Below are 11,711 nucleotides of genomic sequence, written 5' to 3' on the forward strand. Positions count from 1 at the left end.
GAAAACTAAACCTCATTCAGGAAAAAAAATTAAGCCACTTCAACTATCCAGGTTGTTCTGGGAAAACTTTTTTATCAACATCATTTAAAACTGAAAAAGTAGAGGTAAGGTTTCATGTATATATATATATATACATATACATACATATATACAAACACACACACATATATACACACACATACATATATATATAAAATGGACTATTACATCTACATCTCTATTTTGAGTTTTCTTAAGACTTAACTCTTTGTTAATTGTGAAAACACATCTGGAGCTGCAGACTGCTGTCCAAAAAGCAATGAACCTATTTAGGAGACAATTCTTTGATATAAAGGGAGAAACACAAGTAATAGAAGGTATTTCTCAAGTTTAAAGGTTTCCAAAGTTTATGATAATCAAGTTTTATTAAGTCAGCATGTTTAAAAGGTGTGTCATAGGGGTGGAGCAAAAGGAGGAGGGATTAAAAAATAATATAAACACATATACAAACAAGTAACTCTTGATGTCGCTGGCACCAAAACCACTTCTTGAAAATCGTCTCCCTAACAGAGGGAAAAGTGAACACCTACCAGATCCAATTAATACAGACTGGGAGGGAGGAGAGGATGATCACACACGAAAGTATAAATGGGGGAGGGGGGTGTAACCACCTATCTAGAACCCATAATCCAGCTGGCGGTGGGATGAGGAAATCATCTCCAAACCTCACAGTTCAGACTCCACGATTCAGACATAAATGCAGGAAAATGTCACTCCCAAACTCCATAAGCGAACTACTGGCCACCGGCCAAGGGTATATAATCACATACTCGGATCCCTGAACTCAAGGACAGAAGTACCATCTCCACGCAGCGCTTGAAGGGAGGTGAAGGCTCTCCCCTATACTGAGATCCAGCCCTAAGGGGATCAGTGCCCCTCAGATCCAGCCCTAAGGGGATCAGTGCCCCTCAGGCCAGGTCCCGCCGAGGCCAGCGGCAGTGACAGCAGCTGAAGCCCCCATAATCTCGACCAGAACTGCCTCTACTCCTCGCACCCCTCTTCCCCAACACACCCTCCCCTACCTGATATGGCGGCGGCGGCTCCTGATCCGGCTCCGTCCCCTCGCCAAAGCTAGCCCGGTCGGACTGAGACTCGTGAAGCAGGGAGATGTCATCCGAAGTGGGGGATTTGAGGCAGTTCCCCATCTTCTGGGGCTGGCGTGTGTGATCTGAGGGAGGAAGAAAGCAGTGGCGGGGTCGTTCGCACGCTCCGCGGTCAGCCTCGGTCAGCGAGGTGGGGTCGGGCAGCAGGCCGGGGTTCAGGCGGCGGCGGCTCCCCCGCCCCCCGGCGCCGCTGAAGTGCCGCTCATGCCAGCCCCCGGGTTTGGGGGCTTAAGGCTGGGCCGCGGGCTCCGCTGGGGTCGCGGCGGTTGCCTCCTGCTAGGCGGCGGCTGTGGGGGGGGCGGGGAGACGAAGCACTTCCCCACCCCGCCCCCCCGCGGGGCGGCAGCGGCCACGGAGCTGCTGGGCCTAATCCAGGTCAGGAGGAGGGGGCGCGGCCGTCGCGACTCCCCCAGCTGCTGCCTCAGCTGCTGCTGCCCCCGCCGACGCCGGAGCCGCAGCCGCGGGCCTCATCCTACTCCGCCTCACAGCGGCAGCGGCGGCCTGAACGAGGCCAGCTGCGGCCCTGCGTCACGCCGCCGTGCGTGCTCTAGTCCCGCCCCCGGCGCTAGGAGGAGTGGGCGGCTCCGGCTGCGCGGTCCGCCCTTTCTCCCCACCGCCCCGCCCCGCCCCGGGTCCGGGTCGCCCGCCACTGTTCCTGGGACTGCGTCAGTTTCTGCTTCTCTGACAGTTAGCTTGGGACCCTACCCCGAAACCCCTCTTGGGTCTCCCGTGCCTCCCTACATCCACCGCTTCCTCCCCGTTTATCTCAGTTCTTACCTTTACGCTGTTCTGTCGTCTCACCACCTTCTGCCAAGTGATCTATTTATAATCCTGTATCTGAATGGATCATTCCCATGATTAAAATGTTAAATGGTTTACCGTTTATCCCCTTCAGAATAAAGTCCAAACTAATGAACCTTTCCTACCTCCGCATCACTTACTAATTCTTGTACATCACAGCCAGAAGGATTCTTCTTCCAGTTGTATATCTCAGATTGTTCTATTTCTTTCCATTCCCACTACCATAGTACAAGCCACCTTCATCTCTCTATTGCAATATTTTGAACTCTTCTCCCTGCATACACTATTGCCCCCATTCAATCCACTATTTGTATGGCTGAGATTTTTTGTTTAAATGTAAATCTGGTCATGTCATTCCCCTAGGGGGAATTTAAACTTTTCGAAATCTTCAGTGGCGTCCCAATGCTGTTATGACTAAGTATCAATTCTTAAATGGCTTGCAAATCTGACTACCTCCCCAATCTCATTAGCAGTATTGTTCCCTCACATATTCTAAACTTGAGATGTCTAAATAAAGTAGCTTCAGTTATTTAGAAGACTAGCCCCTCCAGCTGAGTTCTTTACTCATACTGTTTCTTTGACAGAAACTCACTTCTCCCCACTCCTAATCTTATGCCTCCCATCAAGATAAACTTTATTCCCACTTATTCTTTGTGGACTCAGCTTTGTTTCCACTGGGAAGCCTCTCCTCATCCTCCAGTCTGGGTTGGTTGCCTTCTCTGTGCTGTAAGTTCCTGAGCTGTTCTCTGTCATAGCTTGATCAAGCTGAATCATCTGTTTCTCCTCAGTTCGAGGCCTGGCACATTGCTTAAGGCAGAGTAGGCTCTCTTCTAGGTTGAGCTCAAGAAGCAAGGTATGCAAAGGTAGGAGATAAGGAAGATGAGAATGTTCCTAATAGTCATTCATTTAAGAAGAAGACAACAAGTAGGTATTGGCTCCCTTTTTTTAATTCATCATTTACTGATTTTTTAGGGGGAGCAGGGGACTAGATCTTATGCTAGGCACTAGGGAAACTGATACAGCAGATCTGGCTTGTTCTTGATGGAGCCCAGCGTCCAGCTGGGAAGACAGGTAAACAAATGAGTTACTTTGCTCCCCCTCCCACCAAAAGTTTTTAGAGAGCACAGAGGAGAGTGATTAGACCATTTGGGTGACAATCAGAAAGAATTATTGGAAGCAGAACTGTGTTAAATTGGCATGGGCCTGAGTGCTCTAATTTTGGAGTCCCTATTTTATAAAATCACTATTTTATTTAAATACACTCATATCTCATATTCAATATAACCATTTTGCTGTATGCCCTCTTCTCCAAGATTGCCTTCTTTCCTATTAATAATTTCTACTTAAATAGGTGTATCTCTAATGCCACATTTGTCATCTGAATCTTTCACACATCCCTAAGAGTCAGTGCTTAATTCTCTAGCTTGGAAAAGTAAAATTACTGGATCATTTGGGAGGAAATTTTGAGGCATTCGCCTCTTTTCCCCTATTGCCATTTTCCTTGTCTCTGAAATACTGCAACAGCTTCTTAATGAAGTCCTTATCTCTGCACCATCAATCCATTCTCCACACTACTGCCATGAAAAATGTGATCAGAGAGCATTCATAGACTTGTGGTTCAAGAATTTAGGATGGCATTTGGGCCTTGAATCATTTGGTCCCATCCTGATCTCCCATGACTACACCTCCAACCAGGCATCCTATACTGCAGCCTCATCACACTTCTTACCACGCCCTCAGATTTCACTATGCTTTACCATCCCTGACCTTTTGCCATGCTGTTCCCTTCTGTTGAAATCTGACCATCTTTTAGGACCCTCCTTAAATACCACTTTCTTCATGATTTCACTTAGTTGGAGTATATGTAACAATATAAATGGGGTCTTTATTGTATTGTGTTGTATTATATCTATATAACATATGTGAATATTTTAACATAATTATATCTATATAAAATCACAAATTTATATAAATTCATAAAAACATAATATATAAAATTATGTCATATATAACATTATATACATATATAAAATCATATGTGTATAATTTTATGATTAACTTCCATTTATAAGCCTGAGCCAGATTATAAGAGCACTGAAAGGTACATACTAACATTCCTGTTTCACAGGAATAGAAACATGGCTTTGCATGCCTATTCAGGGGGAAAGCCAGTATTTGAATCATGTACCAGTTGCCTTTATTAGTTTGTGGGACTACATCTTTCTCATGTTGATATTCTTCTCTCAGTGTACAAAAACAGGGGAATGGGGAAAGACTTACCTTGAATGCCTTTGGCATCCACATGTACCTTTGTAAGGAAGTAGCTATTCAGTGATCTTTCTTTCTAATCCATATTTATAAAGGAGCCCTTGGGAAGTGGCCTGTAGATCAGAGAGTGCGACCCAATCACATAACGATTTTAAATTGAAAAAGTAACCAAGACTCCTGACGTGACAGAGACTCTATTAGACCTAACTCTAGTCTGGCTCCTCTGAGCCCTCAAGGCACCTAACCTTGGGCTCTGTCCTTGGCCCACTTATTCCAGTTTTAGCAAGAATCCAGCTGAGTCGGTTTAGTCAGAATCCGTTTCTGTCAATATCTGACCACCTTGGCCTGCCTTCAGCAGAAATCCTATCAGTGGGTTTAGGCAAGATTCCCTTTATCCTCGATATTTCCTCTTAGTAATTTTCCTATCCACTGACTCCCATCCTATTCCTTGCCCATAAATCCCCACTTGTCCTTTTTGTGTTCAGAATGGAGTCCAGGTCTACAATGAGGTCTCTCTTCCCCTACTGTGACAGTTCCTGAATAAAATCTGACTTAACTGCTTTAACTTGTCTGGTTCTGGTTTTATCTGACCCTAGGAGATCTAATGCAGAAGCAGATATGAGAATCTAGCATCTAGCATTTTTATTGAGCCAGATATTTTTTAATGGACTTAACTTTTTTAGGCAAGTTTTAGTTTCACATCAAAATTGAGCAGAAATTACAGAGATTTACCATATACTCCTGTACCCCTTACATGCATAGCTTCCCCCCATTATCAACATCCTGCACCAGAGTGATACAATTAATGAGCTATCACACAAAATCCTTGTTTATGTTAGTTTCACTCTTGGTGTTGTACATTCTATGGGTTTGGACAGCTTTATAATGATATGTGTAATCATACAGAATAGTTTCGCTGCCATAAAAGTCTTCTGTGCTCAGCCTATTCATTCCTCCCTCACCTCTAACCCCTGGAAACCACTGATTTCTTAACAGTCTGCATAGTTTCACCTTTTCCAAAATATATAGTTAGAATCATACAACAGGTAGCCCTTTCACACTGCACTTAGTAATATACAGTTAAGTTTCTTCATGTCTATCCATGGCTTGATAGCTCATTTCTTTTTAGCACTGAAAAATACTGCACTGTCTGGATGTCCCACAGTTTATTTATTCATTTACCTACTGAAGGATATCTTAGTTGCTTCCAAGTTTTGGAAATTATGAATGAGGTTGCTATAAACACCTCTGTACAGGGTTTTTTTCCCCAATTTTTTATTGCAGTAAAATACACTTAACATAAAATTTACCACCTTAACCATTTTTAAGTGTACAGTTCAGTGCTATTGAATACATTCACAATATGCAAACATTACCATCTCCAGAATGCTTTTTGTCTTGTAAAACCAAAACTACCCATTAAACAATAACCCTCCATACTCCCCTCCCCTCAGCTGCTGGCAACTACCATTCTACTTTCTGTCTCTATGATTTTGACCACTCTATAATCATATAAGTATAATCATACAGCATTTGTTCTTTTGTGACTGGCTTATTTCTCAAGGTTTATTCATGTTGTAGCATATTGCAGAACTTCCCTTACTTTTTAAGGTGGAATAATATTTCATTGTATGTATATGCCACATTTTTCTTACCCATTCATTCATTGATGGACACTTGAGTTGCTTCCACATTTTAGCTAGTGTGATGCTGCTTTGAATATGGAGATACAAATAATCTTTACAAGACCTTGGTTTCAATTTTTTGATTATATATCCAGAAGTGGAATTGCTGGATCATTGGTAATACTGTGTTTAATTTTTTGAGGAACTGTCATACTGTTTTTCACAGTAGCTATACATTTTACATTCCTATGAACAGACTGTTTGCAGGTTTCTATGTGGCTGTAAGTTTTCAACTAATTTGGGTAATACCAAGGAGCTCAATTGCTAGATTGTATGGTAAAAGTATGTTTAGTTACATAAAAAAACTACTAAACTGTCTTGCAAAGTGGCTGTACCATTTTGCTTCCCCACCAGCAATGAATGAGCATTCCTGTTGCTCCATATTCTCACTAGCTTTTGGTGTTGTCAGTGTTCTGGGTTTTGGCCATTGTGATAGGTATATAGTTGTTTAATTTTAATTTCCTTGCAATTTTCCTTTCATATGCTTATCTGTATATCTTAATTGATGAGGTGTCTGTTGAGGTGTTAGATCCATTTTTCCTAAGGGTTGTTTATTTTCTTGTTGTTGAGTTATATTTTAGAGAGTAGTCCATTATCAGATATATCTTTTCAGGTATTTCTTCCCAGTTTGCAGCTTGTCTTTTCATTCTTTGACAGTGTCTTTTGCACAGCAGAAATTTTTAATTTTAGTGATATCTGGCTTATTAATCCTTTATTTCATGTGTTGTGCCATGGGTTATAGATAAAAAAATCATTACCAAACCCAAAGTCATCTAGATTTTCTCCTATGTTATCTTCTATAGATCAAATTGGAAAGAACTAACATCTTGACAATATTGAGTCTTCTTACCTGTGAACGTGGACTATCTCTCCATTTACTTAGTTCTCCTTTGATTTCATTAATCAGAATTTTATAGTTTTTCTCAAATAGACCTTGTACATATTTTATTAGACAGGTATCTAAGTATTTCATTTTTGGAGTGCTAATGTAAATGATATTTTAAATTTTAATTTCAAATCCCACTTGGTCCTTGCTGGTTATATAGGAAGGTGATTGAGTGTTTTTTTTTAATTGAAGTATAGTAATTTATAATATTGTGTCAGTTTCAGGTATATAGCAAAGTGATTCAGTTATATATATATACATTCAGTAATATATATTATTTTTCAGATTCCTTTCCATTATAGGTTATTACAAGACATTGATTATAGTTCCCTGTGCTATACAGTAAATTCTTGTTATTTATCTATTTTTAGTATGGTAGTGTCTGTCTGTTAATCCCATACTTCTAATTTATCACTCCCCCTTCCTCTTTGGTAATCATAAATTTGTTTTCTATGTCTGAGTCTATTTGTTTTGTAAATAAGTTCATTTATGTCACTTTTTTAGATTCCACATATAAGTGATAGCATATATTTTTCTTTGTCTGACTTACTTCACTTAGTATGGTGATCTCTAGGTCCAGCCATGTTGCTGAAAATGGCAATATTTCATTTTATGGGTGAGTAGTATTCCATTGTATATATTTACCACATCTTTTTTATCCATTCATCTGTTGATGGACATTTAGATTGCTTCCATGTCTTGGCCATCATAAGTAGCGCTGCTTTGAACATTGGTGTGCATGTATCTTTCCAAATTGGAGTTTTTGTCTTTTCTGGATGTATGACCAGGAGTGGGATTGCTGAATCATATGGTAACTCTATTTTTAGTTTTTAAAGGAACCTCCATACTGTTTTCCATAGTGGCTGCACCAATTTACATTCCCACCAACAGTGTAGAAGGGCTCCCTTTTCTTCACATCCTTTCCAGCATTTATTATCTGTAGGTTTCTGATGGATGGCCATTTTTACTAGTATGAGAGGATATCTCATTGTAGTTTTGATTTGCATTTGTCTAATAATCAGCAATGTTGAGCAACTTTTCATGTGTCTGTGGAAAGCAACTGACTTTTGTATGTTAACTTTGTATCCTCTAAAAGAAAGAACAAAAGAAAAGAATACAAAAATATTGTATCTTCCAATCTTACTATAGCCACTTATCAGTTCCAGGAGTTTGTTGCTTTTGTTGTTGATTCTTTTGGATTTTCTATAGAGAGGATCATGTCTTCTATTAACAAAATCATTTTGATTTCTTCCTTTTCAATTTGTGTATCTTTGATTTCCTTTTCTTGTCTTAATTGCATTACTAGGACTTGTGGTACAATGCTGAAAAGCAGTGGTGAGAGGGGACATCCTTGCCTTGTTCCTTATCTTAGTGGAAAAGTCTCTCACCAATATTAGATTCTCACCATACAGTATAATGCTATCTGTAGTTTTTTGGTAGCTATTCTTTATCCAGTTGAAGAAGTTCCTCTCTATTCCTAGTTTACTGAAAGTATGTATCATGTATGGGTGTTGGATTTTGTCAAATTCTTTTTCTGAACCTATTGGTATGATTATATAATTTTTCTTCTTTAGCTTGTAATGTGATGGATTACATTAATTGATTTTCAAATGTTGAACCAACCTTGCATACCTGGGGTAAATGTTACTTGGTATGTAATTCTTTTTATACATTTTTAGAGTCTATTTGCTAATATTTTATTCAGGACTTTTTGCATCTATGTTTATGAGAGATATTGGTCAGTTTTCTTTTCTTGCAATTTCTTTGTCTGGTTTTGGTAACAGGGTAATGCTGGCCTCATAAGATGAGCTAGCCAAGTATTCCCACTGCTCTATCTCCTGAAAGAGATTGAGAGAATTGACATAATTTTTTGCTTAAATATTTGGTAAAATTCACAAATGCACCCATCTTAGTCTGCTGCTTTCTGTTTTAGAAGGTTATTAATTATTGATTCAACTTCTTTAATAGATATAGACCTATTCATATTGCCTATTTCTTTTTGTGTGAGTTTTGACAGATTGTATTTTTCAAGAAAGTGGTCCATTTCATCCAGGTTGTCAAATATACGTGCATAGAATTATTCATAGTATTCATTTATTATCCTATTAATGTGTATGGGATCTGAAGGGACATACCTTCTTTCATTTTGGATGTTAATAATTTGTGTCCTCTTTTTTTCATAGTTAGCTTAGCTTTAAGTTTTATTGATTTTATTGATATTTTCAAAGAATCAGCTATTAGTTTCATTAATTTTCTCTACTGATTTCATGTTTTTAATTTCACTGATTTCTGCTCTTATTTTTATTATTTCTTTTCTTCTGTTTCCTTTGGGTTCAATTTGCTCTTTTTTTTCTAGTTTCCTAAGGTAGAAATTTAGATGATTGATTTTAGATCTTTCTCCTTTTCTAATACATGCATTCAATGCTCTAAATTTCCCTCTAAGCAGTGCTTTGCTACATTCCACAAATTTTGATAACTTTTGTTTTTATTTTCATTTAGTTCAAAATACTGTTTAATTTCTCTTAAGAGTTCTTCTTTGACTCATATGTTATTTAGAAGTTTGTTGTTTAATTTCTAAGTATTTAGAGATTTTCCAGCTATCTTTCTCTTATTGGTTTCTAGTTTAATTTATTTGTGGTCTGACAGCAGACACTGTATGATTTCTTTTCTTTTAAATTTGTTAACATATGTTTTATAGCCCAGAATATAGTCTATCTTGGTGAATGTTTTATGTGACCTTGCAAAGAATGTGTATTCTGCTGTTGTTGGAATATAGTGGTCTACAAATATCCATTATACTCATTCTATTGAGGGTGTTGTGAAGTTCAACTATGTACTTACAGATTTTCTACCTGTTAGATCCATTCATTTCTTACAGAGTGGTGCCAGATAATAAAGAGATGTGAAAAAGTAGAACATTTTTCTTGGAAACATAGTTCTTTTTCATAAAAATATGTTATTTACATTAACAGGTAATGGGCTTAATGTTATTTTTTAAGTGAATTAAATATATAGTTTAATTTCTCAGTTTTATTTTCTAAAATGATATATAGATAAATATAAATTATATAAACAAAAGTTCATTGGGGTCTTCAATAATTTTAAAAAGCATATAATGATCCTAAGATAAAAAAAGTTTGAGAATTGCTCAAAAGCCTAAAGCCTTCCTATTCAAAGTGTGTTCCACGGATCAGCACTACCTGAATTACCTGGGAACTTGTTAGAAATGCACTCTTAGGCTCCACATGAGACTGAGTAAATAAGAATGTACATTTTACCATGATCCCTTGATGATTTACATGCACATTAAAGTTTGAGAAACACTGGTCTAGTGGTGTTAGAAAATCTTCTTCACCCTTGAGTTTTATAGGGTCACCAGGAGCAGTTGGGGAAGATGGAAGATGAAGGACTCAGATATAAAGGAGAGCTTCAATGAAGGCATAGTGGAGAGAGCCATCATCACCGTGCATTCCCATTACTCTTGTAAAACTTGTAAAACTGAGATATAGTGATTTTCTCCAGCACCATTAGTTAAAAAGACTATTCTTTTATCATTGAATGGTCTAGGCACTCTTGTCAAAAAGCATTTGACTATATATGTGATGGTTTATTTCTGGGCTCTGTATTTTATCCCATTGGTCTATATGTCTGTATCCATGCCAGTACTACACTGTTTTGATTACTGTAGTCCTATGTTTTCTCCTAAGGGTTTTGTTGTTTTAGGTTTTATATTCAGGCCCTTGATTCATTTGCAATTTTATTTTATATGGTGTTAGGTAAAGGTCCAGCTTCATTATTTTGTATATATATATATGTATATATATATACCTCCAGGGTAATGCTGGCCTCACAGAATGAGTTAGGAAGTGTTTAATTTTTGCAAAAGTTTGGGAAGGATTGGTATTAGTGCTTCTTTAAATGTTTGGTAGAATTCACCAGTAAAGCAATCAGGCCTAGGGCTTTTCTTTGTAAGGAGATTTTTTAAAATTGTGAATTCAATCTCTTTACTAGTTATACGTCTATTCAGATTTTCTGTTTCTTCATAATTTTGTCCTGGTAGGTTTTATTTTTCTCTTAATTTGTCCATTTAATCTCGGTAATCCAATTTGTTGCTATGTATTTGTTAAGAGTACTCTCTTATAATCCCTGTTATTTCTGAAGAATCTGTAGTTATGTCCCCACTTTCAGTTCTGATTTTAGTAATCTGAGTCTTCTCTCTCTTTTTTTTCAGTCCATCTAGCTAGAATTTTGTCAATTTTGTTGATTTTTTGAAGGAGAAATTTATAGTTTCATTGATTTTCCCCCATTGTTTGTATATTCTCTGTTTAATTATTTCTGCTCTATCTTTATTATTTCTTTTTCTGCTAGCTTTGGGTTTAGTTTGCTTTTCTTTTTTTAGTTCCTTAAGTTGAAAAATTAGATTGTTGATTTGAGATCTTCGTTGTTTTTTAAATGTGTTTATAGCTACAGATTTCTTCCTTAACACTGATTTTGTTGAGTCCTTTAAGTCTTGGTATGTTGTGTTTTTGTCATTCATTTCTAAATGTTTCCTAATTTCCCTTATGACTTCTTCTTTAAACTATTGATTGTTTAAAAGTATGTTGTTCGATATACATAGTTTTGTGAATTTTTCAATTTTCCTTGTTATTGGTTTCTAACTTCATCCTGTTTTGATCAGAGAAGATACCTGGCATGATAGTTATCTTTTAAAATTTACTGAGACTTCATTTGTGGCCTAATATATGGTCTATCCTAGAAAAAACGTCCAATGTGCACTTAAGAATGTATATGCTGTGTTTATTGGGTAGAGTGTTGTGTATATGTCTTAGATCTAGTTGGTTTATTTTGTTATGTTCTTTATTTTCTTACTTACCTTCTGTCTGGTTGTTCTATCCATTATTGTGAGTGAGTTATTGAAGTCTCCAACTA

General features: G+C 37.7%; 1 protein-coding gene across 1 annotated transcript in view; it reads right to left on the reverse strand.

Moving 5' to 3' along the window:
• RNF11 (ring finger protein 11) overlaps positions 1–1,928 on the reverse strand; it is a 35,587-nt gene extending 33,659 nt beyond the window's left edge. Inside the window, exon 1 of the mRNA XM_072974475.1 lies at positions 1,062–1,928. Coding sequence (XP_072830576.1) covers positions 1,062–1,184 — 123 coding nt within the window. The 5' untranslated portion in view covers positions 1,185–1,928. The remainder of the gene's footprint in view (positions 1–1,061) is intronic.
• Between the last annotated feature and the right edge of the window lie 9,783 nt (positions 1,929–11,711).

Source organism: Vicugna pacos, chromosome 13 (genome assembly GCF_048564905.1).
Source record: "Vicugna pacos chromosome 13, VicPac4, whole genome shotgun sequence".
NCBI classification, from domain to species: domain Eukaryota; kingdom Metazoa; phylum Chordata; class Mammalia; order Artiodactyla; family Camelidae; genus Vicugna; species Vicugna pacos.